The sequence below is a fragment of the Caloenas nicobarica genome, chromosome 23 (genome assembly GCF_036013445.1).
Source record: "Caloenas nicobarica isolate bCalNic1 chromosome 23, bCalNic1.hap1, whole genome shotgun sequence".
In the NCBI taxonomy this organism is placed as follows: domain Eukaryota; kingdom Metazoa; phylum Chordata; class Aves; order Columbiformes; family Columbidae; genus Caloenas; species Caloenas nicobarica.
This window is the reverse complement of record NC_088267.1, coordinates 3,285,208-3,305,056: the sequence shown is the minus strand read 5'-3', so window position 1 is coordinate 3,305,056 and position 19,849 is coordinate 3,285,208. Positions and strand designations below refer to the sequence as shown.

At 58.9% G+C, this 19,849-nt stretch overlaps 2 protein-coding genes across 3 annotated transcripts; both read right to left on the bottom strand.

Annotated features, from left to right (window-relative positions):
* Positions 1-277: 277 nt before the first annotated feature.
* Positions 278-5,950, bottom strand: MRPS15 (mitochondrial ribosomal protein S15). Its single transcript, XM_065650417.1, has 8 exons — positions 5,815-5,950; positions 4,376-4,438; positions 4,168-4,243; positions 3,295-3,343; positions 2,459-2,543; positions 1,559-1,617; positions 1,078-1,269; positions 278-444 (listed from the first exon to the last, which is right to left on the bottom strand). The coding sequence occupies exons 1-8, from the start codon at positions 5,873-5,875 to the stop codon at positions 325-327; spliced, it is 705 nt and encodes a 234-aa protein (XP_065506489.1). The 5' UTR covers positions 5,876-5,950; the 3' UTR covers positions 278-324.
* Positions 5,951-6,087: 137 nt separating this feature from the next.
* On the bottom strand, positions 6,088-12,461 carry CSF3R (colony stimulating factor 3 receptor). 2 transcript variants are annotated; one of them, XM_065650384.1, is made up of 16 exons: positions 12,367-12,461; positions 11,588-11,683; positions 11,021-11,320; positions 10,578-10,701; positions 10,283-10,452; positions 9,402-9,556; positions 9,100-9,253; positions 8,916-8,998; positions 8,600-8,813; positions 8,256-8,462; positions 8,051-8,152; positions 7,643-7,789; positions 7,325-7,465; positions 7,126-7,216; positions 6,862-6,943; positions 6,088-6,708 (listed from the first exon to the last, which is right to left on the bottom strand). In XM_065650384.1, exons 2-16 carry the CDS (start codon positions 11,655-11,657, stop codon positions 6,202-6,204), a joined length of 2,547 nt encoding a protein of 848 aa, XP_065506456.1. In that variant the 5' UTR covers positions 11,658-11,683; positions 12,367-12,461; the 3' UTR covers positions 6,088-6,201. The 2 variants fall into 2 exon arrangements, with proteins under 2 accessions (XP_065506456.1, XP_065506458.1); XM_065650386.1 differs by having other exon boundaries at positions 8,256-8,444.
* Between the last annotated feature and the right edge of the window lie 7,388 nt (positions 12,462-19,849).

Genomic DNA, 19,849 nt, shown 5'->3' with positions numbered 1-19,849 from the left:
GGGCTGTTCACATCCAGACATCCCTCCCCATGGGTGAACCCCCCGAGCCTCCCCTCGCACCCATCGAACCGCTCACAACACAGCCTGGAGCACCAGCCTCAAATGTAACTTCTAAAATGCTTAAACCACCCATTGCGCTTCTCCGGGTGCTCGCCACAGAATCATTTTGGTTGGAAGAGACCCTCCAGATCATCCGGTCCAACCGTTAACCCAACGCTGTCACTAAACCGTGTCACCAGGAACCTCAGCCATGGCGCAGAGCGCTCACACATGAGCAAAGAGGCTTCATGTCGTTTATTGTCAGAGACCGGCCGCGATGTGCCGCTACACGGGTGTCCCCTCGCACCGCGCCGCTTCCTCCCTGGCAGCCCTGGCTCTCTCTTGCCGCTCTCTCCTTTGCTTCAGCCTCTCAGGTGCTTTCAGCTTCTGCGCCTCCTGGAAAACCTGCGGGAGGAGCAGAAGGAGGGGAGAAAGGGAGAGATGAAGCAGATCCCGGTGCCACGGCCAGCAGACGGCGTGTGGCAGGATTAGCCCCGGGACTCCAACCAGCCCTGTTTTCAGGGAGCTCTTCCATTACAGCTGCCCCGTCTTTTGATTATCTTTTAGTGGACTGAAATTCAGTATTTACAGACTGAATGCATGTCCAGCTTTTTGATCCTGCTCAGTTACACCAAGGGGTATCAGGCACAGCTCTTACAATGACGTAGACAGTGGGCATACCCACATTTCTGTTGCAAAGCTGCCACCAAATTTAATTGTCTCACTTATTAGTTCCCATACCAGGCTCTGGGAAAAAAAAGCTGGTTTGAGTGATACATTTCTGAGCAAACTGGCAGCACAACGTGAAGTTCTCATGCTCAGCACAGCTGCAGCACAGGTGTCACTGCCCGCTACCTGTCGTGCATGGAGATCTTTGTCAACCTTATGCATTTGTCTACAAACATTATCATTGCCTCCTCAAACTCAAAGCGTGCATTAAAAGGATTTTTCTAACAGTCTTTTGTGTCTTAATTCTACCCTTCTACGAAGAGATTTTTTTCTCCTCCAGCTTTGTGGCTCTCTCCAGACTGTCCGTACCTTGAGGCAGAAAGCTTTCTTCACCAGCCAGCGCTTGGTGATCCTCCTGGAGTAGGCCGGGGGGGGGCTGTACTGGATGTTCAACTGCTTGCAAGTGTTCTCAAAAGTATCAAAGCGGACGCGGCGCAGATATGCCAGTAGCTTCCTCCGGCGATCTATAGCCATCAGCATGCGGCGGCGGTTACTTTTATCCTGCAAAGGACTCAGGGTTCACTAGATTGCAGACAGATTATACTTCCATTACAGTAAATTACTTAGAATAGACCAGATTGTGGCTGAAGGGAAACAATCAGGTTAAGGACAGCATCTTAGAACAATTTTTCTTGGCAGATACTGCAAGCACATTAGGTCACTACAAGGAGATCTGAGAAGACTTAATTTACTTTTCACTGAAATTGCTTTCTCCATTCTGTGTCTGCACTGTCCTCCCCCAGCCCTGAAGATGGTTTTCAACTCGTGTGCGGTTTCAGGCGGCTGTTACCTTGGGATGCCTCTGGAGATGCTCCTCGTAAGTGCGTATCTTGGCAGTCAATATAGCAACTATAAAGAACAGACAAAAGAAGCCATGTGAGAGCAGCAGCTCTCCAGCAGCATTTGCATTCCCCTCAAACTGTTATGGGCACCCACAGCACCACAGCAAACATTGCCACACAGCCCCGAGCGAGCGCAAAACAAACGACAAAATACAACCTACATAAACCAGAGGTAGGACTGTTACCATTACGAAGCTGCTTAACTAGAGGTTAACATTTTAGCAACAGATCATGAATTCATCTATAAAACGTCTCTTGCACTCAATTACTGAAGGCTTCACATTCCTTTCGCCTCACTTGGATTAAGCTTTGGAGGAACAGACACAAATGAAGAAGTTCCTTCAAAGAACAGCAGCCAGAGCACTGTGATTTCAGGCTTTGGAGAAAGGTGCTGGTGGCACCTGAGAAACCGAGGCCTTTAGAAACGCTAAAGGAGGACAGCTTGGGCACCAGCAGCATGGCCTTTGTCCCTGCGCTGCGCTCCAGCCAGAGCTCTCTGATGCAGAGGGACACTTGGGTTCCATGGCTAAATTGAGTAGTTTGTGTTGGTAATGAATGCAGTGCGATGCTTCACATTGTATCAGGGCTGCACGCAGAATAGCGCACGCTCTGCCTTTGGAGGGCGGATCTGGAGCAGGAGTTTGACAATCCTCCCAGCAGACATCTACCAGCCAGCACAGGCACGGGTGGCACCCGAACCCCGAGCAGGTCCCCAGGGCATGCTGCAGAATCTCCTGAAGGAGATTCTTCTCCCTGATACAGGAAACTTGAAGTGCCGGGGTGGGAACAGCGGAATAAAAGCAGAGATGTATCATCTGCCAACAATACACTTCTACTTTTTCACTTACCTTGCACCTCAAAGGAGCCATTGTCGCTGGGAGACCTCCTGACCTTCTCCACCAGCTGCTGTATCTTTATTTTCATCTTCTCTTTCTGTGGATAACAGAAAAGAGTTTGTCAGTCAGGAACACAATAGGTCTGAGACACCCCAGTTCTCTTCCCAAATGCCCAGAGATAAAAGCTTTGTAATTACTAGCTTTGCTTAACGTCCACCACAAAATGCTTAAGAAGTGCTGCAGAAAAGGACCTACCGCTTGCAGGACAGCACTCAGAGTACAGGGAAGTGGCACAAAAAGATCTCAGCAGAACAGGGAATCGCCACTGTTCAAACCAGGAGTGCAGGCACAGCCCCCTCCCGAGGTTACAGGGGCGTGTTGCGGAGGCCCTGCTGCTCACAAATGGAAGAGAGAACTGAAGCCTCTACTTTTTGCATCTTTTTAAGCTTAAGTGGTAAGCAGCAAGAAACGTAAGATCTTTGTGCTACCTTATGACACACTTGCTGTGTTTTCTGGGCATACAAAAAGTAAACGTAACGTGAAGCACATTTGCTGCCCACGGTACTGTTTTCTGGAACACAGGCCAAGCCTCAGCAGCAAGAGCGCATAGCTCGTCCGCCTGCCACTGCCCCATACTTTCTTCCCTCCTTTTAGCATGCAACTATTACCATAAAGAAGACTGCATGATAAATTTTAAGAGCATAAAAGACTTATCACCCTCATGTATTTAACAGCCCCAGATCTGCAGTCACCAAGCAACACATCAAGGGCATTTATGAACACAGATGTCCTCCACAAACGTGCTCACTAAATCTTGTAGGTTTTTATGCAGGTAGAATGAAACTAACCTGGCTGGCCATCTCCAGAGACAAGAGTCTTTTTACCACATCATCAACACTGCAAAGAGATTGCAGATTAGTTTATAAGCTGGAAATAAAGAATATTTAACAACAGAAATGAGGGTAGGTTTCCAGAACACAGTAACTTTCCTCAGCTTTTAGTCTACAAATTTCCAGCAACTCTCCTCCCTTCCAAACCTGTCAGCCATCAACTGTTTCTTGCATTCCTACAAAAAATCGTGGCTGAGATTACAAAGCATCAAGTAGTTTTGCTGCTGTGGGCGGCACAGTTATTCCAAATCACAATGACATTTTACCCAATTCGAAAACGACATTATGTGCAAACTGGTTGCTGAAGATTAACCCCCAGGCAAGTGCATAAGGACAAAACAATTCATTTTAAGACTGGCTGCTGCAAAGATCTGCGAAAGTCTCAGATACGCCACTGGGGGCCCTCAATGCACCAGACGTGAGCAGCTCTGGAATCAAAGCATTAAAATGCTGAACTCCCTTCAGAAGCAGACACTCATCCTGAGTTAACTACACATCCTCCAGCACCTGAGCTCAAGACAGGCACAGATTACTTCTAAGAAGCTTATTTCTAGTATTGCAAGATTATTTCTTTTTCCTATGGATTACAAAGTCCACAGAGGCTGTGGGCAACGAGCACTTAATCTCATATTAAGTAAACAAAAACATTCCATACCCCTAACGAGTGACTGCTTTTGCTAATTTGACTTTCAAAACAACTTTGTGGGTTTTGTGCTAAATTGCATACCAGAGACCACAGAACATTAATTAATTACTGAGCAGGTAACAGCTTCTGCGTAGTGTGGTTGTGTTCTCTCAAGAGACCAGTCATTCCCATTCCCTGTATCATACCTGTCTATTATTGGGACATTGGCATAATCTTTCTTGATCATTGTGGGAGGAAGATCATCCAAATGGCTGGGGATTTCTGCAAGGAGAAGATTTAACATTTGAGGAAGAGCTGTACAAAGCCAGAGCTCTGAACTGCAGCATTAGGGTACAGCTCTGGTAACGTAAATGCGAAACATTTTGCCCCGTGGTCCCGTTAATCCTGACATACCTTTCCTCTTTCTTCTCACGGGTCTGGCGTAACATCTGGCTGCCTGAATAAAGGGACTGCAAGCTTGATGGAAGAAAACAAAGATTTATCAGACTTGTGTGCACTTTTTTACCAATGTACACATTAATACTGCCCAGTCTGAACTAGAAAACTGGTCGGAATACTTAGACTCCAAGATGATCAGTGGACAGCCCAGGTCTTTTGTGTGGAATGGTTCGGCGCAGTTCTCACACAAGTGCGAAAACAAACACTGTGTCACCTCAGGGTGAGCTGAACCTAAATGGTGAGAACTGAGCAGCAGGAATAGATGTCAGGAACCACACAGAGTGGGAGGGCTCCCCAGCTGAGCTGTGTTCATTTAGCGAGCTTCAGCTGATGAACTGAAGTAATTCCATGTGTTAGATGGAGTGCTCTGGACTGCCCCAGGGCTGAGTGCAGAGGGAGCGAGAGCCAGAGACCCTGTGACCCCACAGCTTGGTACAGACGCGAATATTCACCAGCAGCCCGAACGGAGCTGTTCTTTGATCTTTCAAGAATGAGTTCTTCCCACTGCTTTTTCAGGGTCCCTGCTGCTGGAATCGGAACCCGCTTCACATTATTCACCCGCGCCTCAGACATGGTTTTATACCATAGAATCATAGAATGTTAGGGATTGGAAGGGACGTCAAAAGCTCACCCAGCCCGATCCCCCCACTGGAGCAGGAACACCCAGATGAGGTTACACAGGAAGGTGTCCAGGCGGGTTGGAATGTCTGCAGAGAAGGAGACTCCACAACCTCCCTGGGCAGCCTGGGCCAGGCTCTGGCACCCTCACCATGAAGAAGTTTCTTCTCATATTTAAGTGGAGCCTCCTGTGTTCCAGTTTGCACCCATTGCCCCTTGTCCTGTCATTGGCTGTCACTGAGAAGAGCCTGGCTCCATCCTCCTGGCACTCCCCCTTTATATTATTTATAACCATGAATGAGGTCACCCCTCAGTCTCCTCTTCTCCAGCTCAGAGCCCCAGCTCCTCAGCCTTTCCTCACACGGGAGATGCTCCACTCCCTGCAGCATCTTCGTGGCTGCGCTGGACTCTCTCCAGCAGTTCCCTGTCCTTGAACTGAGGGGCCCAGAACTGGACACAGTATTGCAGATGTGGTCTCACCAGGGCAGAGCAGAGGGGCAGGAGAACCTCTCTCGGCCTAAACCCATACCATGCCATGCCAGGCCAGTACCGGCCTGCAAACGGAGCTGGCTGAGGAGCAGGCGCGCTCAGCTCCGATCTGCGCGGCCCCGGAGCCGTGTGCGGGCTCCTTCTCCCGCCCCGGGCCGCCCCTTCTCCCCGGTCCCTGCCCCCAGGCCCCGGCCCGGCCTCTTCTCCCTTCCCCGGGCCCCGCTTCTCTCTCCACCCGCCCTCCCAGCGAGTTCTCCAGCGCGGCCCGAGCTGCCCGCGCCGCTCACCGGCCCCGGGGCGGGCCGGCCCCGCCAGGCAGCGGCCCAGCGCCGTCCGCAGCGCCAGCATCGCCAGCACCGCCGCTCACCGCCCCGCCGCGCCCGCCGCCATCTTCACCAGGCGCGGCGGCCGAGCGCCGAGCGAGAGGGCGAAGGAGCCGAGTGCCGAGCGCGTCGATGGGCGGGCCACCTGTCTGACGCCCTCCGCCGCCAGCCCGTGCGCTGGCCGCGGGTTCGCGTCCCGCCGCCACCCTGAGCAGTGTCCACAGTGCTCTCAGCGCGTCCCTGTTTATTGCAAGGGGGAAAGGAGCACACAGCACCGGCGGAGGGAGCTGGGCTGCCCCGGGTGGGGAGGCCCAGGGCTGGGTCTGTTAGCGCTGCCCGGACCCCGCGGCACTAAAACACCCGGCAGTCGTGGAGCTCCTCGGCCCCGCCGATACGGAGCCCCTGCAGCAGCGGGAAGGTGGCGGGGAGCTCCTCGGGGCACCCGCCGTCCCCCGGGCAGCCCTGGGGAGCAGCCCCGTGGAACCAGAGGTTCTCATAGGGCTGGGGGCTGGGGCTGGGGTCGCCGAGCAGGGGCTGGCTGGAGCTGGAGCCGCAGCGCAGGTAGAGGCGCGGGGGGACGTGCTGCTGCCCCTTGTACCCCGCGCCCACCACCCGCGCGTACTGCACGGGCTCCCCGCTCCCGCCGCGGCCCCGCTGCGGCTCCACCGCGGCCCAGGCCGTGCCAGGACGCTCCTGCCGCACGTAGGGCTGCGGCGGCACGGGGAAGGCACCGGTGGGCTCGCCGGTGGGCTCCTTGCCCCGGCTGGGTCGCTGCTTGCCCGCTGCCCTTTCGAGCACGGTGACGGTAGAAATGGTGGCCAGGCTGGGCTCCCTCATGCTGGGGACCTGCAGAGGCTCCTGGAGGAACAGTGTGTGGTCACAGCCTGTGCGGTGCAGCCCCTGCTGCCCACCCTGCCCAGCGGCGCACCGGTGCTCCCAGTGCCCCCCGTTCCCCATCCCAGTGCGGACTCGCGCCCCCAGGGTCGGGGGGAGCAGCCGCCCAGGTCTCACCTGCGGGAGCTCTGCCGGCACCCACTTGCCCAGGCTGCTGTGGGCCGGATCGGGGACGCTGGGCCAGAACTGCTGCTTCACCCTGGGGACCACAGGACAAGGGGACCTGAAACTGGCAGCTTTGGGGCTGGCGTCGCTCCTGCCAAGCTCACAGTGGGACATCACCTCTCGCCAAGGCCACCATGGCCACTGGGGACAGGGACTCCCAGGGCAGCCCAGCCCGGTGCGGGGCCAGTCCAGCCCGCAGTGGTTCTCGGCACTCACCGCCCATTCTTCTGGAAGCAGATGAGCAAAAGTATGAGCAGGACAAAGACCAGCCCCAGGGTCAGGAAGAGGAACTGGATTTCAATGTCGTCTGGAAAGCAGGCAGGGGACAGTGTCACGGGGGGACCACGATGGGGCACCTCTGGCCGTGTGTGCTGCGAGGCTGAGGCAGGACCCTCCTGTCCCTGCACCCCCTCACCTAGTGCCATGGTCACCAGGGTCAGGCTGGTGCCGTTGGTGCTGCCAGCAGCCGTGGATGCCATGATGAGCACTTTGTACAGGGTCGAGGGCTTCAGCTCCTGGATGACAAAGGAGCTGAGAGAGGGACCCACGGCGGCACCTGGGAAACGCGGGGGTGGTTGGCGCGGCGGAGGCTGCTCGGTGGGTGCCCCTCACCTGCATGGCCCTTTGGGTCTCTGCTGGCTCAGGGTCCCATATGGGACCCACACACACTCCCGACCCTATCTGACGAGGACATGGACTCTGCTGATGTCCCCACCCAACAGGCAGGACTCACTGGACACCTCTGCGGTGCTGTTGGCCCAGAAGATGGTGTAGCTGGTGATAAAGCCGTTCTGCATCTCCACCGGCACCGGCTCCCAGCACAGCTCGGCGTCAGACTTGCTGATGCTCTTCAGGTGGAGCTTTGGGGCGAAGGACGGGGCTGGAACGGAGCAGGAGAAGTGACCAGGTGCTGTGCAGAACTGCTCTCTCGGGGTGGGGGATGGATGGGGGGATGCACAGCATGGTGAGTCCCATTCCCAAGGTGGGAGAGACCTTCAGAGAGGAGCCAAGATCCAGCCCAGCGGGCTGAGCTCCCCTGCACAGCCCCTGAACTGGCCGGCTCTCCTTTTGGAAAGCCAAAGGCTCGCTGGTGCGGGGGGAGGCCTGGGGGCCCCGCGGGCGCTGCTGGGTGCACACGTACCCTTCTGCTTGGAGTAGGCTGCGGTGTGGACGGGCATCCCGACGGCATCTGGGTAGAGGGGGTACACCGAGATGTTGTACCGCTGGAAAGGCTCAATGCCATCTGCAACGGAGAGCAGAGGGGAGGTTGGGGCCAGCCCCTGGTTGCCCCACGGTGGCACCCGCCTGCCCCAGGCCATGCAGGCACCCCCGGCAGCCCCCTTTACCTCGGATGAGGGCTGCAGTGGTGGCCCCATCACGCTCCATCTGCCAGCAGGCGCTGCAGCCGCCGGGCTCCACGGGCACCCGCTGCCACTCCAGGACGTAGGCGGCTGGTGGGGCCGGGGGGGGCTCCCAGCGCACCCAGAGGCTGCGCTCACCCCCTGGCACAGCACGGAGCCCAGCCAGGGGTTGACCTGCATGGGGACAAGCAACTGCGACCCCTCGGTCACACACGCAGGGAGGGCTGAGGGAGCAGCACCCAGCCTGAGAGCTCGTGGAGCTGGGGGTGGGCGCAGAGGCCAGGGGACAACATGGAGGGTTCGGACGCGAAGGTTTGTGCTGCACTCACCTTTCCTCTCCAGGAGCACGACCTCGGTGGCTGCCGACTCACCGGCAGCGTTGTAGGCTGAGAGATAGACCCTCGCGGTCCCCACTGGCGCCGAGAAGTTGCACTGGGTGCGGGTGGTGTTGCAGATGGTGGGGGGGTCCCTGCCCCTCCTCCTGGGGCTCAGGGTGACACGGTACCCCAGCACTCGCCCGTTCGCCTCCCGCCACCCTGGGGCCTGTGCGCAGACAGGGTGTGCAGGAGTGCTCGGTCCCCACAGGGACACTCAGTCCCCAGGGTGATGCCTGGCTGCCCCCGTGTCCCCCCTACCTGCACTCACCTTCCAGCGCAGCTGCACCTCCAGCCACCCTCCCGCCCCAGCCGGCCGAGCGCTCCACCACGCGTCCAGTGTCCCTGCGGGGGCTGCAAAAGGACAGGGAGCTGAGCAGGGCCAGTGTGGCTGTGCCACTGTGGCTCTGCCGCCTGGCTGGGCAAAGGGGACCCCGCGGTGCCCCTGCACACACCTTTCTCGTGGGTGGTGTAGTTTCTGCTCGGGCTCCAGTCGCTCCAGTAGCCCCGTGCTGAGCTCCGCCGGCAGCGCATCTGGAAGCGGTACGGTGTGCCGAAGAGGAAGCCACAGTGCTGCGCGGTGCGGGCCTGGCCGGGGATGCCGGTGACCTGGCAGGAGAGAGGGGACTGGAGGCTCCAACCCACACCTGGAACTGTTCCAGGGTGCGGAAGGTGGGCGGGAAACCTGGCAGGGCTCAAGGTGGAGGGTCCCGGCTCCCACTTGCCCTCCCAGGTCCCGCTGCCCGGTGTCACTCACCAGAGCCCAGGCAGCGTCCTCGGGCGCCCGGTAGCGCAGCTCGCACAGCAGCTCCATGTGCATGTGGCTGTGGGCCACCTCCCAGGCCACGGTGACGCAGTCGCTCTGGAAGGGGACGGACTGGATGCTCTGCAGGGCCGGGGGGTCCAGCTCGGCTGGAGGAAGATCCAGAGGAGAGCTGGAGAGGTGCCAGGGTGCAGGGGCCACAGCCATGCACGGGGCTGTTGGTAATGCCACAAGCCGTGGCACCAGCCTGCTCAAACCCCGAGGTGAGGATGGGGAGAAACCACTTCAAAATCTTTAGAATGGCTCATGGAAGGGGATGGGAGCTGGTTTGTGCTGCTGCCGGGGACACAGGACAACGCTCAGGAGCACAGCACCGGCTGCTCTGCAGCCTGGGCTCTTGGCAGGAGCAGGAAAAACAGATCCTGCAGGACCCAGGTCTGGTACACGGCCAGGACAGCCGCGCATTTGGGTCTGCCAGGGTTGAGAGCCCAGCACGGCCCTGGGAGGGCTCAGCTGGTTCCTGGGCGCAGAGCAGGGAGGATGAGTTGCACCGTCTGGGAAGGTTCTTTTCATACATAGTTTATAAGAGCTGGATATATTATTAATAGACCTCCTGAATAAATGGGTAATCAATTGCTGGAGAGTGCAGCAGGTCAACTGGCGGCTCATAACCCGCTGGCACATGCTGCTCAGTCTGTAATGCGGCTTTGGCACCTATTCATCCCGGCAAGCCATTCATCACAGGAACCTCCCCGTAAAATATCACCTGCAAGCCTGAGGCACTTTAACGGCACACCAATACCCTTGCTCGCCGCCGAGGAGCTTCCCGTGCCCCTGACCCCCGCACGAGGCCGGTGGCTCCGGCCATCACTCACCCACGTCCATGGGGTCGATGCAGAGGTGCTCAGACTCGGCCGTGCCCAGCGCGTTGGTGGCCGACACCCAGAGCTCCATTTGCCGGTAGAGCTGGAGCAGTCGGCGCGGCACCCTACAGCGGTTGTTCCCACCTTGTGGGGTGCAGCCCGTCCCCGCCGGGGCTCTGCTCCTGCGGCAGCGACAGGGGTGGCTCGGAGACCCTCCAGGCTTGCCAGACGGGTTGGCAGAGGGCAAGGGCCAGGAGAGGTGGAGGGGGCCAGACACTGGGGCCCGTGTCAGCCCCTGAGGCTTTACCTGGCAAACTTCAGCGCGACACTGGTGGGGAGGTGGCTGTCGGCTCCTGGCTCCCACTGGCACGTCAGCCCGTAGTCGCTGAGGTTCAGGACGCAGCTGAGGTTGAAGGGCTTCGCAGGAGGGTCTGGGAGAGAGCAGCCGGGAAGAACGTGAGCGAAGTGTCTGTCCTGGCTGTGGAGGAGCCACAGCCCCCTCTGCGCCCCGCTGCCACGCCACCCTCCCCAAACCTGCCCTGCCCCGCAGCTGGGCACTGGTGCACCGGGACACGGCTGGGCACAGCGCCGAAACAGCCTCCACCAGCCATCGGCCATCAGCCACGCTGTGGCTTTGCCCGGGGCAGACATGCATCTCAAGGAAGACACACAGGGACCCCAGTGCCAGGTTGCGCCGCTGTCACGTGCACTTGTGCACACAATGGTGACCCATGGCAGCGGCAGACTTACAGCCCGCCCTGATCTCGGCCATGCCAACGCGCTGCTTGGTCCCGTTCCACTCCACCCAGCACCACAGCCTGGCCTGCGTGCGGTTGAACTGAGGCAGGGTGAGGTTGGACACCTCCGAGCCCTCCACGTCCCGGCGCTGGCTCCCGGCCATGGGCTCGTTGTCCAGCATCCAGGTGATCCGGACCTTCCCCTGCTCCAAGCCGCGGCACATCTCGCTCCGGACGGTGCAGGATGCCGTGACAGCCGAGCCCAGGGGCACAATGGGTGAGCCCACGGCCACTGAGGCACAGCCCAGGGTCCCTGCAGGCAGGAAAGATGTGTCACATCCACAGCATGGCTGTGACAAAGCCAGGACAGAGGGACGAGTGCCTCTTCCCTTAGATGGGCCCCCAGCCACCCGAGAGGAAGAGCCAGGCGTTGGGCAAGGCTGCTGGCTCGCACCGGGCCCCATCCTGCCAGCCCCGTGCTGCCCGCAGGGCCCTGGTGTGCCGCAGCGCCGGGGATGGGCGGGGGTGCGCGGGGACGGCACCGAGTGTGCGGCTGTGGGACAGGACAGACCCCACTCACCGCCCGGGAGCAGGAGCAGGAGCAGGGAGAGCTGCAGCAGGAGGGGTGTCCTGGCACCGTGCCTGGCCATGGCCTCCGCCGTGGCTTGGGCATCACCTGGAACGGAGAGAGCGGCGTCGGGAAGGGGCTGGGGATGAGGCGGGCTGGAGGAGCCGTGTTGCCACCGTCACCGACGTTTCCTGGAGCAAAATGTCCTTTTGCCGTCAGAGGCAGCCTCTCCCCGCAGCCCTTCTGCAGCGCTGACACCTCCGCCCCCGGCTCGGCCGCCCTCGCTGCTGCGGGCGCCAGCGCGGACACACGCAGCGGTGACACGGGTGCGGTCCCTCGGCACAGCCTGCCACCAGCTCCCGGCCCCACACACCCCGGTCCTGGGGCTCAGCACCCCGTGTCTGCCACAGGCACCCGCTGATTTTATCTCAGGTATCTGCAGCCTCTGCTGGGCAGAGATTTGCGGTTTCGGGGAGGGCTTGGGGCGGCAGAGCTGATAAGCTGAAGGAGCTCATGAATGAACGAGGGGCTGGGCAGAGCAGCCACCCCCGAGCACCTGGCGCACGTGGCTGTTCCAGGCTGGGGACAGGGCAGAGCAGCTCGCGCAGGCACGGGCAGGGTGCTCAGCTGGAGCCAAGCGCCCTGTGCCCCATCCTACCGCGCTCCATCCCTACCTCGCTCCATCCCTGCCTCACTCCTCCCTACCTCCCCTCCATCCCTGCCTCACTCCTCCCTACCTCTCCTCCATCCCTGCCTCACTCCTCCCTACCTCCCCTCCATCCCCACCTCACCTCCGTGCCCTGTGTGTCCGGCCGCTGCTCACCGCCCGCCCCGAGCGCCGGCCCTCGGCTGTCGGCAGCTCGCCGCGCTCAGCCCGGTTGCCAGCATGCTGCTTTCACCGTTAGTTCCTCAAAACCAGTGCTGTTAATTGCTGTGACTCTCTGAAGAAGGTGATTGCAAAACACTTCCCTGCAGGCTGCAGCCCCAGGAAGGAAAGCCCAGCAGCACGCACGGCCCCCGGCCTCCCACCCTGCTCTGGCAGCTGGGACGTGGCACAGCCAGGGACGGGCTGCAGCTGCCCTGGGCCACGGGGCTGGGGGACACAGCAGGGGGACATGGCTGGGGGACATGGCATGGGGACGTGGGCTGGGCAACATGACAGGGGAACATGGGACTCCAAGATAGGAGGCAAGCCAGTGGCTGCCAGCGCACTGTGGTGCCGCCCGACCGCGGCTCGCACCCCCCAGCCCGCCCAGGTGTCTTCACTGCAGGGCACTGGGCTCATCCTTGTCCCTCCGAGCTCCACCCCTCTCTTGGGACGTGTCCCCCAGTCTCCCCACCCCATCCCTGAGGACAGCACCGCTGCCCCTTGCACCAAGCTGGGGCTGTGTCCTAAATCCCAGCCCCAGAGCTGCCCCACAAAGCCCCATTTGCCCCAGCTTGTCCACGTGCACACAGTCCAGCTCGTCCCAGAGCAAGAAGACCCATGAGATGGGCCAAGGGCGACCCAAGACCTTCCCACTGCCACCTCCCCATGCTGACCATTAACCCAGGCTTTTCCAGCAGCCCCTCCAGCTCTAACCACCGCGCCAGGCTGGCACTGCAGCCCAGCCGGGGAAACTCGTGTTCCACGGGACGGGACGGGAGCAAGGGCGTAAACAGGGGATTGCTCAACCCACGTACTCGCAGCTTCGCAATGGCGGCTGTTGTGCAAACAGCTGTTTACTACGAGACTTCCAGCACGCGTTTTGCCTCCGGCAGCGTGTTACTCAGCGTTCACGCAACCCCATGCTGCAAACACCTGCGGGGCTGGTGCAGCCCCCGCCCCATGGCCCCCAGAGGAAGGGTGTCCGGGCCATGGGAGAGCAGCCTGGGGGGACACGCTCCAGCGTCACCTCCCCCGGAGTTGGCCTGGGGCTACGGCCATGCAGCCCCAACAGTCCAAGCAAAGGTTTTCTCCGCCAGTTCTCCCTGCCCAGAGCGGGCCAGGCTGCTCACGGGGATGTGGGGCTCACAGCTCCCCGGGGGGGCACGGGGCCAATTCCCACAGCCGCTGGCCTGGGCAGAGCAGCTGCCCTTGCGACATTTCCCGGGGCTGTAGCAACCCCCGTGTTGTGGGATGGAAGTGAGCAGCGTGCGGGCTGTTTACCAGCAGGGATGCCCGCGGGTAGCCATGGCGACGTGGGCATCTCCGTGGGAACCGGCGGGCAGGCGGAAATGCAAACACCGCCTGGACACAAACACCGCTGCCCTCCTGCACCCACCGATGGGGCCCCGCCATGGGGTACGTGCACTGGGACTGCGTGTCCCAGAGTGCGGAGGCCACCCTGCGTCCCCCGGGCTGGCCTCGGCCATGCTCTGCAGGGACACGGTTTGTCCCCAGAGGGGCTCCGAGAGTGACAGTCTCTTGGGGCATGGCTCTCTGTGCTGCACCTGGAGCAGCAGCCCCTTCCCCAGACAGGGACGGAGCAGACGTGTCCCCATGACAGTGCTCTCAGTTCCCCTTCATCTCTGAGTCACTCTCACAAGCCTGTGGATCCCGTCCCCGGGATGGACAGGGGACAAGAGGCAGGGTGACATCCCTGCAGGGCACCTGCGGCCCAAGGGTCCCTGCCAGCCCGGTGAGGGTCTCAGGGGGGCTGGGGCAGGAGGACACGTGGGGAGGAGCTGCTGGTGTACGAGAGCTGGCTGGGTGATGGAGGGTCCCACGGCGTGGGGCAGGGGCAGCACAGAGGCAGGGGGTGACATGGGGACACGGCGCAGGACAGAGCGGGGAGCACAGTTTGGAGGGACGGAGGTGCTGGTGGCCCAGGCAGGCAGGTTTTGAGGTGAGAGGTAGGGCAGTGGGCTCCCAGCCCGGAGCACAAGGGCTGCCCGAGGGGGAAGGCAGAAAGGGGAAGCGGCCGTGGGGCTTTTCGCGGGTTGCAGTGCGTGGGACAGTGACCGATGGCTGCGGGCAGCAGCTCGCCGGCACAGCCAGAGCCCTCGGGCAGCTCCAGTGCCAATGCACAGGCAGTGCTGGAGATGACAGGGACAGATCCGGATCCCCAGCAGCACGGAGCCCCCTATGCCCAGAGCACTGCACTCCCACCGGTGTCCATGTTCAGTGCCGGGGGGTCCCAGCTGCTCCATTTCTCAGGTGCATTATCAGCACCTCTGATTTCATCCCCGCCGGGTGGATCTTTGCTATTAAGCAGAGTAAAGCATATTACCGGGTTGTATCAGCTCAGCTGCCAGCAGGAACCAGCCTCCCTAAAGAGATTTTCTCTTTCTTCTTTTCATTCCCTAAAAAAATAAAATATTGCCAGTCATGTAAGATGCAAGATCTATTATAAGTGCAGAATCTGCTGCAGTCTCTAATGGATGAGGAGAGCCGTTTAATTGCTGCCCAACATGATTAATTCAAACAAATCACCTTGTCTGGCCGTCAGCAGTGGGGAGGGAGCAAAGGGCTCACGGCCGAGCCACAGCCAGGGCTGCTGGGGAGGAGACCCTCGGCTCAGGAGGACGCAGGGGACACGAGGGGACATGGGGAGCCCAGGCTGCCAGCATGGAGCCACTCTGGGGAGGGGAGCCGGCCAGGACCCTCCATGTGCACCAGCTCTGGTCACCCGGTCCCCAAGCACTGGGGACAACCACGGTGCTCGTCCCCACCGTGTGCCACCACCCGGCTGCTGCAAATTGGAGAGAATTGATTACAGGGGTCCAAGAGGCTGACCTTGAACAAGGCTCCTGCCACGCTGCTGTAATTAATGAGGCAGAAGGATTAATTTTCCATGTTGCAGGGATGTGGGGAGTCCCTGGTGGGCGCAGGGAGGGGGATGACGGGGCAGGAGGGGCAGGGGGGCTGCTCCTTCTCCCTGAAGAACTCTGAGGTGTGGAGCATCTCCTCCCTCTGCTGCTGCTGAGAAGAAATTTCCCCTCGGTGCTGCCCCCAAACCAACAAGGCAGGGGGATTTTTGTGCCCCCCCAGCACCCTCCGCCCCCATGACTGCGGTAGCAAGCAGCAGGTTTGATCCTGCTGCCGGGGTCGCGCGTCCAACGCCTGACACTTCCCGGCAATCAGGCTGCAAGCACAGCGCCATTAGTTTTCTGCTCTAATAAACACCCCTGACAATAATAGAAAAAAATCAGCTTTTATCGGAAGAAAAAATATATCTGGAGATGATTTACTCAGAGTCAATAGTTGCAAGCGGAGGCTGTTAGCTCAGGTGGCTGGACCATCGCATGGAAACGGAAAAATGCTCCCAGCAGATCCCAGCTCAGTCCCGCTGTACAAACACAGAACCCTGCTGAGCTCTGCAGGACCCTCCGCACCCCCATCCCTTTTACCCTGGGAGAGCTGCAAGGGTTGGGCCCCGGATCGCCCGGGAGGGCTTGGGCTGCACCTCTCATCAGCCACAGGCTCAGGTCGGCAAGAGCAAGAAATTCACGGTCAATTGAGTTGCAGCTAATCACAAAAGGCAATTAAATGACTGCTTCTCGAGGGCTATAAACATCACCGATTTAAATCCAGTGACACACGGAAATGGCAATCCAACCAAGCAGCCTCCAAAAGTGCTTTATTCCCCATTATTTTCATTAGCTGGCTTGTAATTTGATTTGTCTCTCTCCAGCTGCTGGCTTTTTCCACAGCCAAGAGGAGTGACAAATGAAACACCCTCAGACTCGCGAACCCCGATGGTGTCCTCGTGGGTCAGGAGTGACACAGTCCATCCTGCTCCCAACAAGCGGCTGCGTTTGTGCCCAAGAGAAGGGACAGAGGGGTCGGGGTGCCCGGACTGTTCCCACCGGGGACCCCCCGGCACTGAGCCCCCGCTGCCGGGGTCACTGTGGCCAAGTGCTCCGGGCACGGGGACACAGCAGGGACACCATCCCTGCTGCAGGCACAGCCAGCCTGGTCCCAGGGGCAGCATGCCAGGGACATCACCTCCGCCGCTGTTGTCACACGCCCGGGCTGCCTCGTTTTCTGCAAATTCCAATTAATTTCACTGGGCTTTTCTGACAAGACAGATTAAGGTCTTTCCCCGTCAATCCCCTCTGCCAGGAGCTGCAGCCGACGCAGCCGGGGGCGATGCCGGGCTGGTCTCCTGCGGATCTCTCTTTGCTTTCTGCCCGGGAGATGGTGCCATGGCCGGGACGGTGCTGCTGCGGCCAGGATGGTGCTGGTGTGGCCAGGATGGCGCTGCCGCTGTGGTTCTTTGCTCACCAGCGGGGAGCTCAGGGCAAGGGTCCCAGGGCCGGCACCGCTGTCAGCATCACCCACCTCCGGGTGCTCCTGTGCACCCTGCACCGCGCCGACGGCCTCCCCGCCCCGTTATCTGCAATTTCCTTGAAAGCTGTCAGGCTTGGCCGGGGCACCTTTGCAAATGAAGAGAGAAGAAAACAACCAGGTCTGCATTTATTCCACTAGAAATTAATCCCCCCCTTCTAATTTAAAGGTATCAGTGAATGAGGCCAAGTTGTTAAGTGACAAAAGAAAAATGATTCTTGCCTTCCAGGGTTATTAAAATCATGTTCTACAATTTTAGCAGCCACAAGGAAGCCCAGATAATGACAGATGATGATAATACATCTCCAGCACAGCCTGGTCTATAATGATACTGCCCATATCTCTTGTATTACCACCAATTACTCAGCGTATAAGTATAATGAAAATGTACATCCATTCTGGGGAACTGCATTTGCTGCCTCTGGTTCCAATTTCTCCCTCTCCCAGCCGGTGCAGGAGGTGGCTGCAGCTCGGTGCTGGCTCTGCCATGGGCTGCGGGAGCCACCGCTGTCCCCAGCAGGGACAGTGACCCCGCGGGGACAGCTCTGCGCAGGCAGGAGATGCTGTGAAATGCAAAGTGCAGGAGGAACCCGAGAAGATGCAAAGCTTCGTGAATCCTTTCTCTTGAGCTGCCATCAAAACCCCGGTGTCACCTTTGGGTGGCCGGGTCACACACCCACCCGTGGCCGCGTGTTGGTGAAAATGCACCCTCGAGTTTTGATCTCATCCCAGCCGGCCAGGCCGGCGTGCTCCCCGCTGCACCAGGCTGAGCATCCCACAGCAGCACCTAATCCTGCAAAAGCAGAGTGGAAATGGCTCGGATAAAGGTGCCGCCTGACTACGCGCCCGATCCACTCCTGCTGCAGCCCCTGGAAGCTCTGAGAAGGCTCTCTCTGTATCAGATTAATACAGATACATATTTCATCTGGATTCTATTAGCTTTCATTTGATTCAGGTCAAAAAGCAGGAGGCAACATCTTTTAAGAGGAAAACGTAATCTTTTGGAAAATTGAAAATATAGATCAGTGTTTGGGCAGAAGCACGTGCGTGTTTGCGCTGCCGGCAGCTCCCGCGCTCAGCCCACGCGCGGGGACGGCTCCACGCGGCTCCCCGGGCTGACGGAGCATCTCGTGCTGGCAGAGAGGGGCCGGCGTTGGGAAAGCTCCTGAAAAGCTTCGTGTGTGTGCGTGCACCACGTGTGCCCTGCCTGCCCTCCGCACACCCACCTCGGCAGCACCGAACACACCCACGAGAAGAAAAACCCACCAGGACAGTGCCGGGCCCCCCCAGAAATGTTTTTCCTGGGAGCAGAGCTCCAGAGCCAGTCGGCTCTTGAAAACAGGTCTCCAGGGAGCAGAACTTGCCTCATTCTTTCTTAAATTAAATGCCTTTATTTTTTCATAACTTATTGTAATATGTATGTGTATGTTTAATACATAATTAACAGCCCCTCCATGCTCTAAGCTGCTCTGTCACAGAATGTCCGTTACCTCCTCCGAACAGATTGCATTTCACAGCACAGTTCTAAATGAGTTACTAAAGAACAGAGGTGCATCTATTAATTATTTCATAAATATTAACGAGCCCTTAATGGCTGGAATCCTGGAGTAACAGGTTCCCAGGGAGTTAGTTTTTAAAAAGGTTGTTAGGTACACTGACCGCCGGGCTGGCGGCAGCGACGCAACCGCACCCTGCGGCGATGCTGCGGGCGGGTGGCTCCTCCGACAGCACCCAGCGAGGTCCCGGCTCCCTCCCCGGAGCAGGTCAGCACCTTCCAGACAGCCAGCACCAGGGCAGCCCCTTCCCAGCTCCTTAAATCACCCCGGGCTCCTTCTCACTCGTTAACCAACCCGGCTGCAGCAGCGAGCAGAGTTATGGAATAATTATCTGGTATTAGCAGCCTCCCAGCAGCCGGCAATGTATCTGCCTTCTCCCTGGGGTGTATTTAGTCTGCGCTTCCTTCTCATGGAGATAGATGGAGACGCTGCTGTGAAGTCCAGGAGAAGTTACGGCCTTGAACCGTGCACAGCTGAGCAATGTGCAATGGGGGCAGTGGCTGCACCGGGGCTGCCGAGGGGCTGGGGGAGTTCCAGCCCCTTCTTCCCAGGGAGAAATACATAGCTATGAATTCTGCAAACCTCCGCCGAGCACGATTATCTTCTTACACAAAGCAGGAGACCCAAATCGCAGCTCCCACCTGCGGGGGGGTGCGTGGTGGGTGAGCTCTAGGCGGGGGGTTTCCAGCCAGGGACCCCTGATGGTTCCCCCAGGCTCGGGCTTGCAGAAGTGAGAAGCACAGAGTCAAAACTCTTGGGTTTGGTGTGTTTTCATTCCACCCTTCAAATTGCCTTTCGCTGCATCTCTGCGGGAGGAGCTGGTGCACAGAGCGGGGTCCCTGCAGAGCGTTGCCGCGGGCAGCCCCGGGGTGCAGCTCCGGCAGCATCTCTGCCCCCCCAGCCCGGGCTGCCTCTGCACAGCAGCTCCTGGATCTGCTCCTGGATCCCGTCCCTGAGACTGCTGCATCTCCGACTGGCGTTTTATCGCTGTGATCAGGCAGGAGCAGCCTTGGCCTGGCAGCGCACCCCAGAGCAGCTCTGGCATGAATATTGATGGGGCAGCTGGATGGGGAGAAGAGACACGCTAATTTAATCAGGGTGACAGGAGCAGGGCTCCCCGGGGGCACTGCGCTGCCATTTCCTGACATTAATGTTACTTTGTGTCACAAGGCATTTTTTAACGTAGCTTGCCAGTAAAATAATCAGCCTTCTCTAGGGGTAAAGAGGAATTTGTTTCTCATCTATTATGATACAGATGTCGCTCCTCAGCTGTCATTAGCGCATAAGAGGAAAGCCAGGGCAACACGTCTGGTATTTTTAGAAGTATGACATGGATGGGAAACATATTCTTGCCTTTCAAAGGCAATAAACAACCTCTGTTGAGCAACACCCCTTGGGGAACACCAGGATGATGGGTCCTGCAGAGCCTGCCCAGCCCCACATGGG

Coding starts and splice junctions, on each gene's coding strand:
- MRPS15 (XM_065650417.1), bottom strand. CDS start 5,875: ATGCTGGCGCTGCGGACGGCGCTGGGCCGCTGCCTGGCGGGGCCGGCC. Junction 4,439..5,814: donor GCCGGCCCGCCCCGGGGCCG/GTGAGCGGCGCG, acceptor TCTTCCATCAAG/CTTGCAGTCCCTTTATTCAG. Junction 2,544..3,294: donor CTCTGGAGATGGCCAGCCAG/GTTAGTTTCATT, acceptor TGTTATCCACAG/AAAGAGAAGATGAAAATAAA.
- CSF3R (XM_065650384.1), bottom strand. CDS start 11,657: ATGGCCAGGCACGGTGCCAGGACACCCCTCCTGCTGCAGCTCTCCCTG. Junction 7,790..8,050: donor AGCCTACTCCAAGCAGAAGG/GTACGTGTGCAC, acceptor GCTCCGTTCCAG/CCCCGTCCTTCGCCCCAAAG. Junction 6,709..6,861: donor TGCCGGCAGAGCTCCCGCAG/GTGAGACCTGGG, acceptor CTGTTCCTCCAG/GAGCCTCTGCAGGTCCCCAG.